This window comes from Bos taurus, chromosome 11 (genome assembly GCF_002263795.3).
Source record: "Bos taurus isolate L1 Dominette 01449 registration number 42190680 breed Hereford chromosome 11, ARS-UCD2.0, whole genome shotgun sequence".
In the NCBI taxonomy this organism is placed as follows: domain Eukaryota; kingdom Metazoa; phylum Chordata; class Mammalia; order Artiodactyla; family Bovidae; genus Bos; species Bos taurus.
The window spans coordinates 25,729,204-25,754,638 of NC_037338.1; the positions used below are offsets into that span (position 1 = coordinate 25,729,204).

The 25,435-nt window shown below is 38.3% G+C and overlaps 1 protein-coding gene across 7 annotated transcripts in view; it reads right to left on the reverse strand.

Moving 5' to 3' along the window:
• Positions 1–25,435, reverse strand: part of THADA (THADA armadillo repeat containing) — a 335,311-nt gene that overhangs the window by 214,842 nt on the left and 95,034 nt on the right. For all 7 annotated transcript variants that reach the window (XR_009496408.1, XM_015473463.3, XM_024999384.2 and 4 more), the window contains one exon: positions 23,945–24,036. Coding sequence is in view for 6 of the 7 variants with exons in the window: in XM_015473463.3 (XP_015328949.1) it covers positions 23,945–24,036 (92 nt within the window). In the remaining variant the exon portion in view is untranslated. The remainder of the gene's footprint in view (positions 1–23,944; positions 24,037–25,435) is intronic.

Genomic DNA, 25,435 nt, shown 5'->3' on the forward strand with positions numbered 1-25,435 from the left:
ATCACCCACTGAAGTGAATTAACGTCAAGAAAGTAAACGTTTAATGAATAATCACTTGCCTTTGGTTCAAGAAAGGTCTTAGAAATAAGCTTACCTTTAATTAAGAATAAAAGTACCCCAGAAGGCTGAAATGAGATCTGAGGAACACCCCACATGGGTCAGCTCATCACCATAAGAAAGATCTGGCAGTGCCCAGGTGAAACTGCTCCAGAGTGTGACTGTAACACTGTTCTGTTCAAGCAAAGATTTAGAAAACAGGTTTCCTGGACAGAACTGGGCCTGACATCTCCACGACTGAGCTGACAAGCCAAAAAATAAACCTGGTGTACGAAGGTACCCAGTGGTTCTGAAAATAGCTCACTGTCTTTACAAACTGCTAATGATCAAGTCCTGGGCCTAGACAAGCACCAAGCAAGGAAAGGACAAACATGTGCTCAGCACTAGGCTAAGTGCTCTGAAGGATACTAGCATACAGAAGATACAATTCTAAGTCTCAGAGACTTAAAATCAAGCGTGAAAAACAAGGCAGAAATCAAAACAAAGCATGGCTGAAGGACTGGCATGGTAAGAGCCAATGGAATGGTATAACCTTGCTCTGGAGGCCAAAGCAGAGAGGAGACCCTACAAAAGGCTACTCAGGGAAGGCCAGCTTCACAGCTGGAAGGCAAGCAGCAGGTGGACCCATTTGGAAATGCAGAGCAAGGGCAAAAGAGGTCCTAAACTAATCTAGGTGACACCTGGCCTTGCAGGACAGCTAGGGGTTCCCTTTCCCAAGGCATGAAGAGCCTCTAGTAGAGGAAGCATGTGGAGGAGATGAGGTTGCACAAGACACCATGGAGGCAGAGATGTGTAAGCCCTGCCTGGGGACAAGGCAGAAGTTTAGAGCTCCTCTGGTAGAAAGCAGGTTGGACCATGGAAGGCCCTGAATGGCATGCTAATGAATTTCAACATGATTTCTCAAATACTGGAACGCTACTTGCAGTTTTGGTCACGTGAGGAAAACACTGTTTAGGTCTGTTATAAACATTTTTAGGCAAGTCTATACTGCCCATATGAAAGAATTAAAAGAAGGGATTTTTCTCAGCAATGTTTCAAAAATTTAAAAACCAGTAATATTTTCATAGATTTTTAAATAAAATCCTATCACTGTGATTAAGTTTTAGACCACTCAATCACATATACTTGAGTATATGCAGCAGCCACTTGATCATTTTACACAGAACTTCTGTGTAAAAAACTGACTTCTTAAAGGCAAACCCAGTCCTAACCACACCTTACTCAATCCCCCCTCCAAACCTGACTAGGGTCTTTTTTAAAATTTTTAAATAAATCTTTATTCTGTTGAAAAGTATGTGCTCAGTCATGTCTGACTCTTTGTGATCACATAGACTGTAGCCCTCCAGGCTCCTCTGTCCATGGGACTTTCCAGGCAAGAATACTGGAGCAGGTTGCCATTTCCTACTCCAGGGGATCTTTCTGACCCAGGGACTGAACCCATGTCTCCTGTATTGGTAGGCACATTCTTTACCACTGGGCCACCTGGAAAGCCCCTGACTAGGGTCTTTATTTTTGCATAAAGCGTTACAGATTTCCTTATGGATCTGGAAGGAAGAGCTGTTAGTCATCAATCTGGATGGTGTGCGTTAATAGGGTCTTTGTTCAGAAAATTTAATTATAGGTTTGAGCCTTGGACGAATGCAAAATGAAAATATTGGAGGGGACTTTCCTTCCGCTAGTCTGCCAACTAAGCAGTACCATGGACTTTCAAAACTGTCCCTGCGCACATCATGCAGAAAGGCAGTCTCCTCCACGGTGTCTGGGCATGGCTGACTGCAGCTTAGTCCTGCTTCCTTCTCTGACCTGATCTTGGCTGCCCTGTGTCACTCAACTTCTAACAGAGGTTCTGCAATCAAAGGCCTGAGAATGCTCAAATGTAATTTGGGCAATTTCATACCTTTTAGAGTCTTGCACCTCAACAAAGGTGCCATGACTGCTCTCTCTTGCTCTCACTGGCTCCAGGTGACCCAAGGACTTTCCCACTTTTGACCCCACAAGTTGTGAAGAGGGAGTCCAGAATGTAAAGGCAAGCTTTAATCCACCTTGAAGTTTACAAAATGATTTTACACTATGGCAGGTGATTATCTGGGGAAGGCTGCTGAATATGCTGAAAATACCGTATCTGAGGCTGTATTTTATACTTTGATTATCTTACATAAGCTAACATTTAAAATCTGTTTGGTGACACAGCATTAACTGGACTTATCACAGTAATCGTTTTGAAATGTTTAGAAATACTGAATCACTGTATTGTGTAACAGGAACTAACATAGTGTTGTAGGTCAATTATACTTCAAAAACACGCAAACAAACAAACTCCCAGAAAAAGAGATCAGATTTGTGGTTACCAGCAGTGGGGGGTGGTTACAATCCAGAGGAAGGTGGTCACAAGGGACAAACTTCTGGTTTTATGACAAATAAATACTAGGGATATAATGTACAACATGATACATATAATTAACAGTGCTCTGTGTTAAATATGAAAGTTGTTAAGAGAGTAAATCCTAAGAGTTTTAATCACATGGAAAATATTTTTTTCTATTTCTTTAATTTTGTATCTATATGAGATGACAGATTTAATAAACTTACTGTGGTAAGCATCTCTTGATGTATGTAAGTCAAATCATTATGCTATACACCTTAAACTTATACAGTGCTGTATGTCAAAGTCTCAATAAAATTGGAAGAAAAAGCAAAACAAAAAAAAGTAAAACTATAAATAAGGAATCAAATAAGTAGCGATCATATCAGCTCAAGGCACTGGATTTTGAAACTTTTCTGAGCAATAATGACAGCAAGGAGAAAACAGTTAATAAAAGATCTGCTCTCTAAACCTTAGGACATGTTCAGGCACCCTTCCTTAGAAAGTCTAAGATTCATGCCAGTGTCACAAGAGGAAAAGTTGCTGACCAAAACATGTCAGTAAAATTGATATGAATGAAAAGGATAAAGAGAATTGCCCAAAGTAGTAGGGGAACACCAAGTGCCTGGAAATCTCTAAATCAGTAGAGCACTGCAAAGTGATGGGGAGTTTTCTACTTCAGAAAAAGTAGGGGAAGCTTTCCAATTTTAAAGTAAAATAGAAGTTAAGCACCTCTCCAATATATTAAAACATTCAGATTCCCAGAGAAAAGCAATATGTAAACATAACGTACAGGAATTATTGGGGCAACGTTTAATTGAAAAATGAAAGAAACCAAAAGATCAATAGGTCAATTTGGAAACAAGACAAAAGGACTTGGGTTTCTCTTAATTTCTGCCATTCTTTCATGACTGAGCCCTTACACTATCAGAGGCACAATGCTTGGCATGCTGGGGGATACAAAGATGAATTTGGCTTTCAAGATCCCTTAGGAGGCGGACCCCAAAGCAAAATAAGAAAGTACACAACAACAAAAAGTCATCCCTTTCTGAAACCTGCCTTAAACATAAAAAGGCATCTTTCAGTTCAAAACGCAAAGGTAACTCTTTCCACAGAGAGACGATTATTTGGATAGAGACATGTGGTAAACATTTGCGAGGCAAGGAGCAAACGAAAAAAGGTCAAAGGTAAAAAGTCAACCGAGAGGAGCTGGAACATCTCAGCAATTTAAAAATTTAAAAGGAGAGCAACAGTTTGAAGGGTAGGGATAAACACACCACCTCCATTCATTACAAACTCAGATTTAAGAGAGCATCTTTTCCTTCTCTGGGGTGAATACCACAACATCTGCTCTCTTGTCATAACAGCAACTCAGTTGATTTAAGGAAATATGCCCTCTCTCTCTTTTTAAAGCTGTTGGTGCATAATTACATGATTTCTCTTGAGCCTTGGTTTCCTTAAGACGTGTTTATTCTGCACATCTGCTCTCCCCATACCTGATTACACAAAGGTATCATAAATAGTGAACCAACAGGTATAAAGAGACCAGCCCTCAAAACAGATCAAAGCAAACAGCCCGTGGAGTCCTTTGGAAATCTTGGCTGGCAGCTCTTGTAAATAAAAGTGCTTCTAAAGCAGAAAGCATTCAACTACCGTATTTATATAGGACATGATTGACAGGTCAGTTATTAACTTCATAAAAACACAGGCAATGTTAACTAGCAAGAATGTTTGTTCTAGCTGTTCTATCTGAAGGAAAATGAAATCCAAGATAGAATGGCTTGCTCTCTGTTTCTTTTAAGTATTTATTTTAGAACCGTGCAGTATAAAAGAATGTTTTTTCAAGTCAGTGAACTTAAGCTATTTTGCTTACTGTTCTGGAATTTAAGTATGTTGTTATAATTCTTTAGAAAACAAATGTTACATTTACTAAAGGCAAATTCCAATGGTGCACCATGATCTTTTCAACCCCTCCAAAAAAATTTATTCTTTTGAATTACTATATTGTTTTAAGTATATTAATTAATGTTTCTTCCAGTAACTAAAGTACATCAAATTGGAAAATCAAAGACCAAGAAGAAGGTTTTTGCCTACTACTTCAGAAAAAGGCACATATGTGTTCCCTGAATTGCCTAGATGGCACCTAGTCTAAAACTTGCCTAAAAGGAGATAAGAATAAAGCAGTCTGCATTTCATTAATACTCCTTTGAGGGCTTTTCTTTATTATGTAGACATTCTATTATGTATGATCACTTACTTCAATATTACAATGCAGCACATTTTAGTTTTTAAAATTCTTTCAAAAAACAATATCATTTGTAGGCAGATATATGGTCAGGAAATTTTCAAAATCCACCTCTGTGTGCAATGATTTTCATCCTTGGAGCTTAATATGGTTAATCCCACCCCATATCCCAGTGGAAAGTAACACAAATGTCAGTCTATGTTTCTCCAACTTGAAGAGCAAAATTATAATAGATTTAAGCAACTAAACAGCAAAGAAATCCCAAAACATTACATCTATCCAATCTATAATCATTCTTCTATAAAATGATTTTCTTTTAAAGGAACAAGAGAGAGGTACAAGGAAAAGTTGGGAAGAAAAAAAAATTGTGCTTTTTCAGAATCAATAGGCCAATACTTTTAAGGCTGAAATTACATAAAGTTGGCATTTACCAGTCAAATAAATGCTTATGAAGTGGACTGTGTGTTTATGTGCATGTTTATTTATACATGTTTAATATCCTCAGGCCTGAGAGTTTTTCCACGTAAACATAAGTTTTGTTAAATTCCTCTTCAATTAAATTTAAAGGCTATTTGTTATCAAATGTTTCACTCTTAGCAAAGGCTGTCATTATAGGAGCTAAATACCAAACACGAGAGCAAACCAAAAATCCCCCAAAATCCATCCTTGCTCATCGGTACATTTAATGTACCACAATCCTGTTTTTTTCCAGCACTCCTACCAGCAACAATCTTTTAGGACACAGAATTCTTATGAAATAAATACTCAGCCTTAGAACATGCCCTGGCCTCCTCCACTATCCACCCCTCCCCCTTCCCCCCCAACAGGACTATATTTTCAAACTAGAATATTTGTTTTGACAGACTTCTGCTTGCTTAATTCTCTGGCAAAGGATTTCTTGCTGCACCCCTAGCCAGTAATGAACATTTTGCCAGAAATATGCAACTTCTGGCACGACAAGAATAGGGAATTAGAAAAAAAAAAAATGCCGGCAGAGACTTCCAGAATTGAAGATAAAAGCAGGCACGCTGGGAGAACAGAATCCTTTCCCTTAACATATTATAATTTCCTCTTGTTTTCCCTGCTCCTCACTAGCATGAGGAAAACTTTCATTTGGCATTTTCACATACGTTCTCTACACTATATAAAGCAATGGGGAACTATTCCCTTAATCTTGGTTTCTAATTAAAGAACCACTTATCCAAATGAAAAATGTAGGTTAGCTAATCCTACTCAGAGAGTAAATCTCCAAAACAATTTCTTAATAATAGTTTATCAGGAAAATTAAAACCCATTGAACTTGTTTAATCTAGTGGAATACTTCTCTTTCATGATTTTTCCAGTTACACTGAAGGACCTCATATTCAAAAACTTAACAGTGCAACATGGCTCCACCCTCCCCCATTGGGCTTGGAAGGGTTGGGCGGTGTCTCTCACACTCTCCTCAGAGAGCTCAGGGTGTGGGTGAAGTGCCTCTTTCTACAACTACTCAGATTCCTGGGAGAAGGAGTGGCCCGCAAAGTAGGTTTCCTGCATGGGTGGAGTCAGACACTTTCCCCCCCAAAAAAAACACCACAAAATACTCATAGATCTTGAAAAGAGGGCACAGGGAACTGACAAAGAATATCAGATTGTCCCAAAGAATATCAGAACTGTCCCAAAGAATATTAGATTGTTGAAATAACCTCTGCTGAGAGATCCTCCTTCTCCACACGTCACTTAAACAGTGATGGCCCCAGCAAGTCTATGCTCGCCCGACTGGGTTCTCTCAGTCAATTTCCTGGCATAAAATACCATCTTTCACGAATGACTCCTTCGCCCGGCCCAGAACTCACTCATATGCTCCAGACCCAGGACAATGAACGGTGTGATGAGTATGTTCCCTTGGGTGTCCCTCAGGCACCTCAAAACAGATACAATAACTGAAGTCTGAATCTCCCCCATTCCACCCTCCCAATGTTTCTCCTAAATCTTCACCTCTGTAAACCGCACCATCAGCCCCAGACACTATTCTAAGCCCCGAATCTGCTCTCACCTCACTATCTTCCTTTCCTGTCCCTCAGTCTCTTCATTTTTCATTAAATACTGTTAAACTGACTTAATATCTCTAACTATACCCCCTTCTCCATGTCTATCCCATTTCTGACCTGCACTCACTTCTCACCACCAGATTTACTCAATTTCCCAAAGTGTGTTCCTTAAAACATAGTTCTTCCTAATATTCTCCATAAAAAACATTCCATAAGTCAATATTTTAAACAAGTAACTATTCAGAGGATGAGATGGTAAGATAGCATCATCGACTCAATGGACATGAGTTTGAGCAAACTTTGGGAGATACTGAAGGATAGGGAACCCTGGTGGGCTGCAGTCCATCATGTCACAAAGAGCTGGATATGACAGCGACTGAACAACAATACTGTGACTACTAGGGAAAGTCTTCAAGAAATCCTAATTGAGGAAATGTGTTCATACCAACCTTTTACCACTGTCATCTGTCCTTCTGGCTCCCTTTTCTTCCTCTGTTTTCTTGGCTAACTTTTACATCAAGCTCAGCCCGAATTCTTACAGGAAGCCTTTCTAACAGCAGGTACTCATCTCTGCTCATGCTTCCAAATCTCTCCTTGCAGACCTCTGTATAGAACATTCATGCCAATGGTATATAGTCTGCTGTATGTCTCCTTCCCTTGATTGTGAGACCAAAGACTTGGACTTATTTACCTTTCAATACCTAGTACATTACCTGGCATGTAGCAACGGATGAATAAACTCTGCTGAGTAAATGAAGGCAATAACAGCAAAACATATTACCATTTACTCAATGCCAGGCACTCTTCTAATCGCATTTGTTTATTCACTTGTGCTGTGTTGTGCTTAGTCATTCAGTCATGTCCGCCTCTTTGGGACTCCAGGGACTGTAGCCTGCCAGGCTCCTCTGTCCATGGAGATTCTCCAGGCAAGAATACTGGAGTGGGTTGCCATGCCTTCCTCCAGGGGATCTTCCCAACCCAGGGATCAAACCATGGTCTCCTTCATTGCAGGCAGATTCTTTACCATCTGAGCCACCAGGGAAGCCCCATTTATTCACTTAATCCATCTCAAAGCCCAATGAGGTGAGTACTAGTTACTTCCCCCATTCAAAACATGAGGCAACTGAGACAGAAAGAATGAATACATTTTATTATTTCTCCAATATGCTCTTGTTCTCTTATCTCCAGTAGGGTAAACATGAGTAATTTTAATCTACTTCTTAGGAAAGAGGATGTGATTAAACCACTGGAAAGCTGTTTGGCAGGACATTGTTACTTTTAGAAATATTGTGTATTATATAACAAAAAGCTTTAACGAAATGCAAAAATAACTGGTTTGGGAGTTGTATCTGAACTTGAACACCAGCTCTGCTTCATACTAGATACAAGACACGTAGCAAATAAATAATATGAATTCCAAGTGTGTCATTGAGAATGAGGACAATAATAATTATCTTATTGAGTATTCCAGATTGCATGGCATAAGTTAATCAAAGTCCCCTGCAGCTTTTATGTTATAAAGTTGAGGATACTGATGCTATTACCATCACAAACAGCATAATGGAATGATATCTAACTCACCCAATATTAGGTATACCCAATATTCCCTGGAGTAGGAAACGACAACCCAGTCCAGTATTCTTGCCAGGAGAAACCCATGGACAGAGGAGTCTGGCGGGCTACAGTCTTCAGGGTCACAGAGAGTTGGACGTGACTGAAATGACTTAGCATGTAGCATACCCAACATTTATAATTGCTTACTGTATATTTTTTATTTTTATCTCGCTTGTGGATAAACTGGTCCCAATAAGTGGAAAACTTTTCAATCTACATAGAGATTTCTACTGACAGAAATTTTCTACTAAATTGGACCAATCAAATTATATCTGTTTTGAGGCTATGGTATAAACTGGGAAATAAAAATCATTGACTATAAGTTTTTAAAAATCTTGACAGAAGTCTTAAAAATTTCGACAAAACCATGACCAGCACAACTGGCTAAATTATCTACACTGTAGAGACTGTCTACACTCTCCCGTCACTAATGGAATCTTATATAATATAGCCAGCCCTACAAACTATGAACAGCTCAGTAGATAAATCTCAATAAGCCTCCACATCAAACAGACTGGAAGAAATCAAAAGACCGCTGAGCTAAGCCAGACCGGGCTGATATTTTGGTTTATTGGTTAACTGTTATGTTTGGAAAGGCATAAAGCTTAATTGCGAGGCTTGAGGTGTATGTCAAAAATGCCTGACTTAAGTAGAAATTCTGATCATAGCATCTGTCACTAGTTAAAATACATGGAGCTCTTTATCCAGGATATTTTTTCTTGTTTATATTTTCAATAAATGAAAATAATCCAGTCATATGGTGACTAAATATGAATCATTGTTTCAGCTTTTTGAGAAGGTTTTTAAATCCCAGGTGTAAATTAGGGAGTAACACTGTTGTTAATCCAAGTCATGTGAAAGCTAAAACGGGGGGAAATCTGATTTAGTTTATGACTTCTGGTGGTATTAACCATAGGTTTCTCACAAATATTAATGAATACAACACTGTGAAACACTATATGGAAAAGTGAAATCCAGTGGTGTTATCTGGATATTTTTACCATTTTCTACTGGATAACTAACTCCAGTTGGCTGAACAGGCAACAAAACTAAGCATTTCTTAAAGACCCCAAAATAAAATAATTTCTTCTAGCAAAGGTCCAGTAAAGATTTCAGTAAAAAACAGAAATGAGATCTTCATCACTGCTTTGCCCTTATTTTCATTGCTACCAAAGTTACTCAGCTACACCTAACCAATCAATACACACTGCTTTAGGACATGCAACTGATTTAAAACACAATTCCTCCCCTGAATAACTTGGAATTGATTTGAGAGTACCTAATTAGTTCACATGGGCTTCCCTGGTGCTCAGTGGTAAAGAATCTGCCTGCCAATGCAGAAGGCAACCCACTCCAGGATTTTTGCCTGGGAAACCTCAAGGCTGGCAGGCTATAGTCCACAGGGTCGCAACAAGTCGGACGCGACTTAGCAACTGAACAGCAACAAACTAATTCACAAGAAGCAATCCCAACACAAGAAAGAGATAGCACACATCATTTGGGGTACACCTGGAAGAGGCCTAAGGAAAGGGAAAGCAGTGACTGCTGGGACAAGCATGATTCATTCAGCTAATTTAAAAACAATTCTCACTGAAAGAGAGCCTCCTGTATACCAAGTACCACTGCACCAGGCCCTTTACGAGCTTCATCACACTCACTCCTCACAGCAACTCTGGAGGCAGACTGAAGTATCATCTCCAATCTATGATGATGCTGGGATAAAGAAACTGAGACTCAACAAACTAAACTTGCCTAAAGTCAGAGTCAAAGGTTAAATCGAGAACTGCTGAACACCACATGCATTTTCTTAGCAACATCAATAGATCACTTCTTTGCCTCCTATGTAAGGCAGACCCTTTACAAGATACTAGGGCCAAAGAAAAGGCATCAGACACAGGCCCTGCTCTCAAGGAAGCTACATTAAAGTCAGGGAAAATGTCTCAGAGGAAAAAAAGACGCAGGGTAAACCCTAAAGGATGGGGAAAATCAGCATGCTGTAAGCAGAAAAGAAGGGATAATCATTTTAGGAACAGAAAAAACACGAACAAAAGCAACAAAAAGGAAAATCATAACACTGAAAGGAACAGTAGTTAGATTAGCTTGATTAGACTACATGCATTCGTTGGTAGCTGGTAGAAGTTCAATAAATATTTGTGGGTTTGATTAATAGAAGACAAGGTAAAAAGGGCAGGTTCAAATTATATAGGGCCTTGAAAGCTAAACTGACAAAAACGCAATTAACCAACAAATAATGTGGGCAAACGTTCAACCTAATCATTAATAACAGCAATATAAATTGAAACATGCTAATTTTCCCCTTCCACCTTCTCAAAAACCTGCTTTAAAAAAAGAATAATACCCACTACTAGAAAGATTATACGTGCTGGCAAATTTGTAAATTGTTATCTTATTTAAAGGAAGTCTGGCTATCAGTTTCATGGAATGTTTATATTCTTTAATTCTGTATTTCAATTTCTGATCATTTATCCCAAAGAAATAGTCCAGAAAACATAGGAAAAGCTAAAAACTATGAAGGTATTTCTTGTACCACTCTTTATAACATGTAAAAAGAAGACAGACTGTAAATGCTCAATGGCAGACAGTTGGTTAAAACAAGAAAAAAAAAAGATTTAACAAAAAGGACAAAGGCCAGTTAAAGGGGCAGAAATGTTAGACCATGGGCAACAGAGAACTAATGAAAATTCCTGAGTTAAGAGGGTGACAGGGGGAAATCATTTTTCAAGACTAATTTATCAAGAATTCTGACAATACATAAAAAGAATCTGAAGTCTAGTTGTATACTGTTGCCAAGAAATCACACTGAGGAGAATCTATCTGTAAGAAATAACCCTACGTATTAAAACACTTTGTAAATAAAGATACTCACCATGACATTATTAAAAATATTTTTTAAATTAGGGGAAAACTAAATATTAATAGTAAGAGAATTATTAAGTTACCCATGATTTGTCTATCATAAGGAATGTTATTTTAAAATGCTAGAAAAATGCTAGAAAGAGTTTTATTTACAAAACCAAGAAAAATCATTACATTTTACATTTTAATTTAATGGAGGGTGGGGACAAGAAGAAATTTCCAGAGAAATAAACCTAAACAGAAAATGCCATGAATTCCCTGGAATTAAATGTTCATGGGTGAACCAACCTGTCTGGCAGTACAATTCTGAAGGCGGATGGGGTTGAAAACAAGAAGGAAAAGAACAAGCACGTATTTAAGAAAGAAATGTCCATCTGTAGAAAGGTCACATCTTACAAATGATCATCTGGCAATTGAAACATGTTTTCCAAAGACATAAATATTATAAGTGGAGGCACTGCAGGTATCCCTTAGAAAATATATTTACTTTCCCACTGAAACATTATATTTTAACAACAATAAAAAGTTAAACCTTATGTTATTACATGCAGCATTACTAGCTAATCAAAGCAAGAGAACACCATTGAAGAGAAGTTCTCTTTTATTTCCCTAACATGTTGAAGCTTAGGAAAATTAAGTTGGCTTAATTAAAAGCAGAAAGGACGCAGAGCGGATGACTTGTGGTGTGTTTCTGGGAAAAAAAGTGGGCGTTCACCACCTTCAGAGGCCAGTGACACTTTTTTCACTACAGAGAACTGCGTTTCCAAATACACACAGGGCAGGGATATCATTAATACTGCCCTCTCGTGTACTGATTATGATCTGAATCGTTGCTTGTCCCACAGATAAAACAAAGGCAAGATAAAGAAATGGTCACGTGAGATATCCCCACCTAAATGGTAGAACTGGGAAGGGAAGGAGAAGGGTTTAGAGAGGATGAGCTTTTGAAGAGTGTGAGCTCTTACAGGCGCACTTCCGCTGTGGGACGGAAGCCAGGAAGCGGAAGGAGTGGCACACTCAAGCTCTCCCTTGAGGGACGGGAAAGGTGCTATCAGAGTACTTGTGGCTTTTCCACCTTGCATGACAGTTGAGTTCAAGTCTTAGCTCTCCTCCTCCACTATTCTTCAAATACACAGATCACACTTTACAAAGGTCTGTACTCCCCTCAGTGCTCAGTGTCTTGAACACAGTAAACATGTTGAACAAATGATGAAAAAAAAAATACTGACCCATCTAAACAGACCACCAATTGTAAGAGAGAAACCGGTGACTTAGGAGGGAGGGCTCTGATTGTAGGCGGGTGAAAACGGGATCAAGTGAATTTAAAGGGAGGAAGTGTGCTTATAAATGGAGGATCGTTTTTATGTATCTAAATTAGCTGTTCACAATGAGTGATCATAGAGATAAACAGAAGAAAGACAAAGATGTATTAGGAGCAATGGATGGCTCTAGGGATGTGCTTCTACAGTAGAAAATTCTAGACCGCCAAGGTTTAGCACCTGGACCAGACTTACTGATCCTTGTCAAATGTAGCCAGTCTGACCCCAGCTTCCTTTGAGCTGGGCTGGTTTACTGTGACCCAGACATGTTCCACGTCTATAGAGGCAGTTTGTACAGAATAAAATGGTAACAGTTTGGACAGACAGAAAAGAAAGAAACTCGGCAGATAAAGATAGAGAAGTCATTCAAGACAGATGGCCTAATTTGAATTCAGAGGCCCCCAAAGTCACGGCAAAATAGTAGGCTCAGTTTAAATAGAACAGGGATTTTGTGTTTATAAACAAAAATAATTAAGTCCAATTTCAATAAATTTAGATTTGACTTCATACCATTTGACCCTATAAGAACAAAATCAATGTTGTAATATGGGTCAAATTCCAAAGTGAGTTAGAGTTTATAATAAAAACAATGTTAATGCTCTGGTAGCTTGTTGGAGGTTAGCTATGAATCAGAGAGATATTTCATATTGCAAAGTAGCATTTTCTGACTTAGAAATTCATTTTATTTTATTCAGTATCTCTATTTTAAAGCTATACAAAACGTCTTTCATGTGTAAAGACAAAACTTTGTTCCTAAGCAAAAAATTTTAATGAAGCCTTGCCTATAGGAGTGATACAGAAAGCCAGACACTTTTACTACTTCATATCTTTTAAAAATTACATGAAGGAATTGCATAAATAGAGGGAAAATACACTTTCCTATTAGGCTAAAACGCTACATATATAATTTATCTTCCTAATGAAAAGATTTTCAAAGCTTTTGAGATAGCCTAGAAGGATGTAACAGCAGACATTATTAGTCACCTAATAAAAATCCATTCCCTCACCCCATCCTTTCTTTAACAGTATTTGACTTTGGTTGGGTATTCACCCTTCTCTCCATAGTCATATGCTACAGGGAGGGCTGGCACCAACCCCAGACCCAACTGGAGAATCCTAATTAGTCTAAGTTAATTATGGTGGATCCATTGTCTGGGATAAGTTGGGGCATACTAAGATGTTAACACTGCCAAAAAGATGTTGAAGGGAAGTCTGTAGAGTGTGGAGATTAGAGTGTGGGAACTCACACAGGAGGTGGTGGTGTCACTCTCGAAAAGAAAGAGGGACACACGAGCCACTGCATACTGCATCTGCTGCATCGAGATGTGATGGCAGGAACGGCAGCCATCTTGAAATCAGGAAGAAAGCTTGTTTGGGGCCAGTGCCTTCACATCCAGGATGGCATGGTGAAAAATGGAAACAACCTGGGTCTCTGATGATGTTATCAACCTCATCAAATGAATCAATGATGAATAAATCAACCCTCCTTAAAACTTCTTGGTTATGTTTGAGATAGTAACTTTTCCTTATAGTTTAAATTTTTATTTGAGTTTTCTGTTACTTGCAGCCAAAAGCATTCTAACTCCTTCAAATCTGAATTATTTAAAGCCTCTGTTTAAATATTTACAATGGAGCTAGTCATAATAGCTCCAAGTGTCCTTGATGAAGGACAACAACAAGATGCTGCTAGCAAGACATACAGACCAAAGGCACAGAACTCAGCCGTACTAGTAGGTCTTCAAGTCTTACCTATTACATTTCAAATCTGGTTACTGTTCTGTTCTCCTCTTCCTATCTGCCCTCCCAACACACACACACACACACACACACACATTCACACACACAGACACATACATCACACTCTGATGGGCTTGGCACTCACCTTGTTAGGTTCGTCAACCATGGTGTAGGCCCTATTTCCCCCATTATCAATGATCAAAGCTTTGGGGAAAAGGGATGTTATCTTCATCTGACAAAATGGTAGAAGAAACTAATTTGGTGTAAAGCTTATTCTCCCAAAGAAGCATTTTATATATAAGATTTTAAAAGGTCTAAAGCGATGAGATTTTACTGATTCATATTTATTGACCACCTACCATATGTGAGGATACCATCTTAAATTTTTACCTGACAACTCAAGATAACTTACAGCATATTTAACTGCAACTAAAACGAAGTCCTTCTGTTGCTACCAAGATAGACCTGAAATGAATATCTTCCTTTGTATGGTACAGCTCCTAATGATTGGAAACATGCCTTTCACCTGCCTCAACCAGTATCCCCATGGCAATATTCCCTAAACTATGTGTGATGGAACACAAGAGGGTAATAGATGTTCTGAGATCCATGGTCAAACATGGTTATTGAAGATTCACAAAGCCTATTACAGCATATGAAAGGTTCTGAGAAGTCCTGTCATAAAGAAATTTGAATTTAATCCAGTATTTGCAAAGCTTACTTGACTTTATAATAAACTACTTTTCACTAAATATCTTTTTAATACCTTGAGGAAACTAGTAATCCTCAAAACATAAGGTATATTCCCCTCTAATATAGCCACTACTCAATGTAGAAGTAACAAATAGAATAAATGTTTAAAAAAAGAAAAAAACCACATCAAGCTGGAACCATGTTTTAACAATCTACAGAGAGTACAAGCTATTCCTAAGTAACTTTCTTCCATAGTCTGGCATCATATTTTCCAATACTACCAGTGGGGAACACAAAATGCAATCACTTCTCAAATGATTTCCTAAAACAATGCCTGTCTCATGGAATACTCCAAGATTAAAACTTCAAAATCACTCATAATGTCATGTAAAATTCAAACTAGTCTCCTTGGCTTATCTGTTTTACTCATTGATATAGCTCCAGAACCTGGTCTAGTGCCTACAGAGGGTAGGATCCAGGATCAATGTATCCTTGGCTCTAGGAATAAATGGAAAAAATGGATGAATGAATGAATATTTCCATTGTGAGCTTTCAGCCCTGGTCTGGTTTATCTTCTAACTTTCTCAGACATATACAACAAGTGTTCCACCACTGATATCTTTGTTCATGCCTATATTACCTTATAGGCCACATCCTCCTCTCTACCTATTCAAATCCTGACCATCCTTTCAAATCCAGATTAAGCTCTAACTCCTGCATGGAGACTGACCTCATCCTCCTCTGACTGCCTCTGCCCCCTATTCCCTGACAATATCAGAAGAGTTGGATATTCATTTTTCCTAAACTAGCTCACATGTTTTCTCTATCAGTAAATAATAAACTCATTTAAATCTAGGACCGTGTCATAAACTACTTTAGGAGATATTAGAGTGGAAAGGCATATCATAAGTATTCAATGAAAACTTTTTATTGATTATATTTTATTAAAAGTCTGGCATCTTGGTGTGTAATAAGAATAGTCTGAAATTCCTAGAATTTCTAAACTACACATTACTAAAACCAAGAGTTAAAAGGATCAAGTTCTGAATAAAGAAGAAGTATTATCCAAGTTCTAAAGAAACTGTTCCCTCTGGTTTTAACCTCTTTGACTCCATTTTCTCACTGGGAAAAGAGCTCTGTGGTGTTTCTCTACAGGTACTGAATGAGCAACAAATACTGCTTGTAAAGCCCCTGATAAATGAGGACTTTATCTCATAGTTCTGGAAGAAATCCTGATGTCCTAAATTATGTAATCCTGGTATTACAGTATATTAGTCTGGTTCATATAAAATGTAAGCTACAAAAATACCAAAGCTAAGAAAAAATATTTACTCATGCTTTTACTGAGACACAGAAAGAGGATGCATGCATTGCCAAAATTCCATAGAACATGCTCAAACTAAAGCAACAATGCCTTAGTTATTAAAGAAGGCAATGGCCTGAAGCAGTACTTAGGAACAAAGATTACTTCGCCCCGGCAAGAGTCAATATTTAAGAACACAGTGACTAATTCCCACTTCAAGTTCATGAACATATTTCTTTTTAAGAGCTTCTTTTTGGTTAAAATTTTTATTTGTGGTTTTCCTACTTGTGATCCATGAACCTAAGAATGAACAAAAACTTGAAACATGAAACTCTCTAGTAGGCCAAAGTGTCAGAGTAGGCAGAATTCTGATTTTAAGAACTTCTCAATAAGAGTTACTCAAGACTTGTACTTTACTTCTCAGTCTCCAAAAGTACACATTTACCTACTCTGCCTAAAGACCTAGATTGAATGTTCTATAAACAACTGTGAAAAATGTATGAATGACACCTCCAGACCATATCAAAACACTGGGGCTCTTAGCTTAATTTCAAAATATTTGAATCCAAACTAGTATTATTGTTGCTAATAGAAACTCCATTTATAAATGATCAGCTAAATTTTTTAAATGTCTTAGTTGAGCTAACTGTGAGCTAAAAATAACCATTAACCTTATTTCCAGCACTAGCCGTGTGACCTTGAGCGCCTCAATTTTCACATCTGCAAAGTGAGAACAGGACTGGGTAGCTTCTTGCTGCTGCTGCTGCTGCTAAGTCGCTTCAGTCGTGTCCGACTCTGTGCGGCCCCATAGATGGCAGCCCACCAGGCTCCCCCATCCCTGGGATTCTTCAGGCAAGAACACTGGAGTGGGTTGCCATTTCCTTCTCCAGTGCATGAAAGTGAAAAGTGAAAGTGAAGTCGCTCAGTCGTGTCCGACTCTTAGCGACCTCATGGATTGTAGCCCACCAGGCTCCTCCGTCCATGGGATTCTCCAGGCAAGAGTACTGGAGTGGGGTGCCATTGCCTTCTCCAAGGTAGCTTCTTAGGTCCTCTCAAATACAAAAACTAATCTAATGAGGGCCATTATTATAATTGTTATTAAATAAATGAATGAAAAATATAATTAGAGACTTGGAAAAACATTAGGTTAAGCTTGGAAGACATCATACCATAGACAAAGATTATAACAAAACGCCCAAATCCTCTCTCTATAGTACCCAACTATCATCAAATACAGGAGTTTTATAGAGGTAAATGGCTTACTGGCCACACTGATATCCTATCGGGAGTAATTAAAGGGTCTTAAAATCAACTTGCCATAAGGGAGATGTGAGAGTCCTGGTTCCACATTGAAACTTTGGGTGAAGTGCCTCATTTCCCATGGTCTCAGGATGTAAAACCTAAAGCCAGGCTATCAACGGTGACTCACTGATCACAAAGGGCTGTGTGTGCTGTTGGGTAAATCCACAGGCACTCTGCAGATGCAGCTGGATTTGGATTCAAGTTCTACCACTTTCTGGCTGCATGACCTCCAAGAAGTAACTCAACCTCACCAACCTTAATTTACTTCTCGGTGAAATTACAATGACTCTATCCATTCTGCAGGGCTGTGATGAAGGCCAAATTAGACACTTATAAAGACTTTGGCATATGTTGAGCACACGAATGGATATGCCATCTTCCTTCACTACTTCTTTCTTCCTTTTACATGGGTGGGACAGAGAGTCTAGCACAACAGGTAACTGCCATATTCTTCATTAGATGGTCAGTTTCCTTAGGGCCAAGAGTATGTCTGCTTCATCTTTGGATCCCAGTGCCCAGCAGAGGATTACACAATATAAAGCAGAGGGCACACAATATAAATGCTTGTTGAATGGGGAAAAAACAAGAACCCTTTGGGTCTGAGGATGTTAAGATTATCCAGGCCACAGTCAAAAGAAAATTTGAATCTTCAGCTTGGCCAAATAGGCACATGCTACAAACTACTATGTAGTTCAAAGCAAATAAAATAAGCTATTCTGAATTCTAATAATTACATTCTTGAAAATATAAAAACCTAGTTGCCCTACAGCTCCCAATTTTAGTTTTGAGAACCCAGTTCTTTCCGAAACAATGGAGTGGGTAACCACAAAAACTTGCGGAATCTCTTTTCCTAGAAAACATGAACAACAGGAGAGAAGCCAGTCTGTCTGGAAATTGCTTCAAAATCTGTCTATAAGCAGGGGCTGGACTAGATTAGATGTCCCTTAGAGGATCCTTCCAGACCTACACCACGAAGACGCTAAGGGAAATAACTAAAGCAAGTCTCTATTATTTATACTCAGGAAAATAAAACAATTTAACATCTCCCAACATGCTCATTAGAAATAATTTTACTTGGACCTAGTGATCCTTTTACAAACATTTTCCCCTTAAATTGTACTAAACCATCCTAAGCTATTAATTTGAATATGAGCTCTCTCTAATACGACAGAATGAAGATTGTACTTAACACTGAAAACAAGACTATTTCTCTTTTGTTCTTCTTTTTCAACCTACTTGTTTCTGTGTACCCCAAATCTACTCATCCCCAGAGTTTTATCAGAAACACAGTCCACCCAAGTGCTCCACTCAACTCTCCACTGATGAATTTCTAATGCATCCATTACTCAGATTACACTGTGCACCTGATTACTGTTATGTTGTCTTCTATTTGTACCTGTTTCACAAATGACAGTTCTTGTTTCCAAGCTGAAAGGTAAGCTCCCTGAGCAAGGTCCACGTTTCCTATTTCTCATGGACTCCTCTGCTGTGTCAACATTGAGTTAATGACAAATGCTTATAAATTCTTATTGGCTGACTGGTTTAACATGGAGAGAGCAAGGGCTATTGAGCACTCTGTACTAAGCACCTGCATGAAGCGTTGGCAAAGTCTAAAATAAAACTTTTCATGGGAATAAGTGCTGAATTCCTCATATTTCATCTTGAGGGGAAAATCATATTTCAGGCTTATCTTTGAAAATCAGGTAGTTATATGTTTAAAATATTTTAGGGCAACTTCAACCTAACTGAGATAAAATTCCAAACAGAATTGCAAAATCTAGTAATCATTTCACAATGTATATGTATGTCAAATCATGTTGCACACTTTAAATATATATAATTTTGTCATTTTTACATCAATAAATAAAGCTGAGTAAAAGAAGAAAAAAAGAGGGAGGGGACATATGTATATTTATCACTGATTCACACTGCAGAAGCCAACACAACATTGTAAAGCAATTATCCTCCAATTAAACATTTAAAAAATTAAAGAAAACAAAAATAGGCTCTTAAAAAGTAATGAAATAAAGCTTTTCAGACCAGTACATGTATGTTGCTATTTGTCATTTACCGGGGACTAGAACAGCTGACAATTAATACACAAAGGGGTTAAAGGGAAAGACCAGAGTTAAAGATCACATTGGTTTAGCTCCTGTCTGTGTGGAATGAGGAACTACCAAGGTGAGCCCACTCAAGGCAGATGGAGGCCATGTGGGAAGCCCAGCACGCTCCCCACATCACAGAGCTGTGTCGCTTCTGATTCTACAAAGGATCAATTACTCATTCTGTCAGGCCAAGTCAGTCTGGGGGGTAATAAATAGAAAGGAAAGGTGCTTTAGGAAATTAAAATGTAATAACAGTATTTAAAACAAACAAGTACAACTTATGTTTTCTCATTCTTCATAATCCAAAAGACCCATCTAGAACAAGGTTAATGAGCTCCAGAGTTCAATCATTATGAGCATTCATAGGGCTACTCTACATACCTATGAATGGGGATGCAGAACCTCTGCTGCTTTCTTTTTCTAAAAAAAAAAGTATATATGTATTTTTAATTTGGCTGCATTTGGTCTTAGATGTGGCATGTGGGAATCTTTCATTGCAACATATGAACTCACCAGTTGTGGTGCGTGGGCTTAGCTGCTCCGCAGCATGTGGGATCTTAGTTCCTGGACCAGGGATTGAACCAATGTCCCCTGCATTGCAAGGTGGATTCCTAACCACTGGACCACCATAGAAATTCCCTGCTCCTTTCTTTATACATGAAAGGGGAACTTGTCCCTACTACCAGGCAGAGATATTACTTTGCTGACAAAGGTCCATATAGTCAAAGCTTTGGTTTTTCCAGTAGTCAAGTATGGATGTGAGAGTTGGACTATAAAGAAAGCTGAGCTCCAAAGAATTTATACTTTTGAACTATGGTGTTAGAGAAGACTCTCGAGAGTCCCTTGGACTGCAAGGAGATCAAACCAGTCAATCCTAAAGGAAATCAATATTCCTTTAAATATTCATTGGAAGGACTGATGGTGAAGCTGAAACTCCAATACTTTGGGCACCTGATGTAAAGAACTGACTCATTGGAAAAGACTCTGATGCTGGGAAAGACTGAAGGCAGGAGAAGAAGGGGACGACAGAGGATGAGATGGTTCACTGGCATCACCAACTCGATGGACATGAGCTTGAGCAAGCTCCGGGAGTTGGTGATGGACAGGGAAACCTGGCGTGCTGCAGTCCATGGGGTCGCAAAGAGTCGGACACGACTGAGCGACTGAAATGAACTGAACTACCAGGCAGGTACTGTTCTAGGCACTGGGAGCACAGCAGTTTACCAAACTCACAATTCTAGTAAAAATTATGTAAACCCTAGCTTAGTATTTGATAGAAACAAGAGGTCCAAATCGCTCAAGGATAGTCCAAATCGCTTATCTTAGAGGAGAAAACCAAGGCCCAGACAGGTTAACTAATTTGTTTCAGTTGGTTATGGTGGCTCTATGACAACCAAGGCAGGAGTAGAAACCAAATGTCTCATCTCTCATCTAGTAAAAAAACCTTGCTTATTCAAGTATTTCTGGCCATGCCAGACACTATGCTGGGCACCAGGCAAACAAAAATAAGGATAAGATACTGATCCTGTACTCCAGAAGACAATGTAAGACAATGGAATGAGTATAATAAAAGAAGTGGTAACAGAGAAAAAGCAAATTATATTTCTAATTGCATAGAACTTTCAATATTTTACAAGAAAATGAACTGTTAATAGTTTGTTTTATCCTCCCTGTAGCTCTATGAATACAGAATGCAGATTTTATCATTCCTGTTCTATAGATGGAGAAACTGAAGTGCAAAGCAGATAAGGGAGTCTATTAAGGTCATCTCTAGTGGCAGCAAAATGCTTAGAAACCAAGTCTGTTTACTCCAAGATAGACACTTATTCCCCCCACTAGATGGGAAAGGTAGATGTTTTTATGTCCAGTTCCATTCTGATCAAGAGCACACATTTGCAAGATTGTGGCAGAACAATCTGTGGCTGTGAAAGTAGACTTCACCAGCCTGTGAGGTCTGATTGGCTGAGTTTAGTTATTCAATGGCTGAGTAACCAACCAACAAGAAAGACATCATTATTACTAGCATTCTTACAGCACCCATCACATATACACAAAATAGAAGCAAAAGGTTCTGCCCTCAGGGACTTAATATCGTAGCAGACAGGTACATAAACATTTTCATCCCAAAATGACATAATTAAACAAAGAACAACTAGAAGAATCATTAAAACAATGGCAAGCTGAAAACACTAAGGTTTTAGAGAGCAAATCTAGTAATGCTGTAAAGAAATAGACTCTTGGAGGGTTAAACAGAGAACAGAAGCCTTGAAAATGTAATGAAATATACCAAGCTTCAGATTACTGAAATAAAAACTCTTACCAAAACTGCTCATCACATTTTGAAAAGTTAACATTTTAATACCTTCGTTTCACTTGTCAGCCTTACTCAAAACAATTATGTGAATATTCAATTTCCCTCTTTCTAGGAAAGTTATATATTCTGTAACTTTTCCTATTTAAGAGGAATGAACTTATAATGGAGGTTTCCCATCAGCATGCTGTGGAAAAGAGATTACCGCAGTGTGGTTTCATTGTGCTGTTCGTCCACCCTCCTCAGAAGTAACCTACATAAAATGAACCTGATCACTTTATCCTATACATAGTAAAAGTTGCAACACACCCAATAATCACTTTTATAAAAAGTAAAAGGGGGGAAAAAAAAGCATTTCTTCGAGTTCAGTTTTAAACATTAATTTTACTTGTTTGATAACCTCATATCATATTTCATTTATACACTATTTACCATGGCCTTATAATATGACCAAACCATTTTAACCCTTAGCAATTTGTTGAATTATTAACAAAATAAGCAAAGCTAAAAAGAAAAACAACTAGTGACAGGAAGAATTTATTTAGGAACTGGGCCAAATAGTAAAAATTATAATCATTCTTTCAAAAAAATGTTATCCTTATTAAAAATACAACTCAGCTAAAAGACAAAAACAAAACCAAAAAAGCCTTTCTAATATTTCCTTAGTATACTCAAGGAATTCACATTTATAGCCAATTGCTTTCCATTTAAATATTTACTGAATTTTATGGAATGATAAATAGGGCTTCCCAGTTGGCGCTAGTGGTAAAGAACCCATCTGGCAAGGCAGGAAACGCAAAAGATGTAGGTTCAATACCTGGGTCAGGAAGACCCCTTGGAGGAGGGTGGGGCAACCCACTCCAGTATTCTTGCCTAGAGAATCCCATGGACAGAGGATACAGTCCATAGGGGCTGCAGAGTCAGACACAACTAAAGCAACTTAGCAGGCAGGGGTGATAAACAATTTAAATGACAATTCAGAACTACCAATAGGTTTCATTAGAATTACTAACAGTGCATCAAACAATTATTTCAAGATATTTTCTAATCCCTAAGACTTAGTTCCATCACAAGAAAATATATTTTAATAAACAAGAGCTTAAAATCTGAATTAAAAGTTTGATCAACTTTTTTTGGCAGGAGAGGAATAGGGCTTGATATATCTCTAGAGCATCAAGAGAAAGACCACTGGGGCAAATCAGACCCTCAATAGTTACAGGAGGTGATTACACATGCAGCGACAGTGACATCTAGTGTTAACAACTGCAAGCCACCAGGCTGCCATTAAACCCTCCCAACTGCTAATAACAAACAACGATTCAAAGCTTCTCTTCTTTAAAAACCAACACACAGAACTTCTGCCTTGTATCCAAAGATTACTCATAATCAAAGTGTTTCAATAAGGTTTTTTTCCAGACATTAAAAAAAAAAAATCTTAAGAGAAAAACATCTTAGAGAGTATAACACTACAGACCTAAAAGTAAAAAGCATTGTTTACTCTGTGTGGCCAACACCTTTAACTACTCCCCCTGGCTACAGGTTAATGCAGAAGTAATCTGGGACATGGCCCGATGAGCGTACCTTAGACATTTAAACTTCCAGTTACTATAAAAGCAAAGATATTGCACAAGCTAGTACTTGATGACACATCAAGAAAAAGCAATTTAGGACATTTCAGGAATACCTGAAGAAGATTAAATCAAAAACAAACAAACAAAAAGAACAACTTTAGCTGTTGCACTGAGAAACAAGCTCTACATTTCAGCCCTTGCTACCTCCAATATTTTTGTTGCTTTGAAAGGTCCACTTATTAAACAGTAGATATTTTTGCCTAGGGGCTTAGCATTTGGCAGCATAGGTTCATTTACTATATTATTTTTATAGTTTTATGCTTTAGATCAATCTATAAAAGTAAGCAAAATTCTAAAAATTATTTTTGGCCAGAACGATATTTTGTAAAAAATAAAGTTAGCGTTAGATGAAGCTTACCTATTTTTTTTGGAAAGTTCATCCTTTCCCCTTTTAACTCCAAATATTCTTGTGATCAAGGTACTGAAGAGAAGCGTGGATGAATTTCTCACCTGTGTAAAAATACATAATACAGGTTAAGAAATATTCATGGCATGAAACCAACATTTACAATGTTCAAACTAGACATTCAAAACCATTACCCGATTGCCTAGTGTGTGGCTAAAGAAGATATAGTTGTGTTCATAAAATAAAACAATTTTCAATAACTTTATAGCAATTACTTCATTACTATGAAGGACTTCATCTTAAACTGAGCTTCACAATCCAACCACATGTACACAACATAGCATTTTCCTATACTTCTTTACAACACCAACTGTTGCATTATCTCTTTGTACCTGTATCATCAAGTAACAGTTTTTAAAAAAACGAAACCAATAAATTCATTTTTCTACATCATTTCTGATGAATATCCCAAGAAAGAGCTTAGCTCTTTCCTTTTATTTTCTACAATCATTTACCTATGAGAAAATACTTATCAGATCTAAATCAATGGACCCACATTATTAATATGGCCAATAAAATACTAATCTGCTTCCCAACCAATGTATCAAGACAGTTTCCTATATCATAAAAATGTCTTGAATATCGCGGCATATTGTGCTGTGCTCAGTCGCTCAGTAGTGTCTGACTCTTTGGGACCCCATGGACTGTAGTCTGCCAGGCTTCTCTAACCATGGGGATTCTCCAGACAAGAATACTGGAGTGGGTTGCCATGCCCTCCTCCAAGGGACTCCCCAACCCAGGGATCGAACCCAGGTCTCCTGCACTGCAGGTGGATTCTTTACCATCTGAGCCGCCAGGGATATTGAAAATGAAAGTGAAAGTCCGTCAGTCGTGTCTGACTCTTTGCAACCCCATCAACTATACAGTCCATGAAATTCTCCAGGCCAGAATACTGCAGTGGGTAGCCTTTTCCTTCTCCAGGGGATCTTCCCAACCCAGGGATCGAATCCAGGCCTCCTGCATTGCAGGCGGATTCTTTACCAGCTGAGCCACAAGGGAAGCCCTATACCAGGGATATTGGGCTTCCTCAATTACCTTGCCAAATCTGAGTACAGATGTATAAATATGTACTGACTTCCCTAAGTATGTAAGGCCGTATACTAGCATGGAGAATATCCAGAAATAGAAGACACACACTAACTGCTAACACAGAGTTCATATTCTAATTAAACAGGAGTTATACAGTGTGTTAAAATAGCAATATAAGAAGAAAGGTAGCTGACAGTAACAATGTAGGATTTAGAAAACAGCTTCCCGAAACTACTGCAGTAAGGATCACAAATTCAAACGCCCACAAAGGCAGTAAGTTACAGAGGCAGCAGAGGACTGGGTCTAAGGCAGGCACTATTAAGCTTAAGCTGAAGTTAATGCCCTGAGGAAAATGTAAGCCCGGTGTTGCCAGATCTTCTGCTTTTTCAACAGAAGCCAGAAACCCTAAGTTTT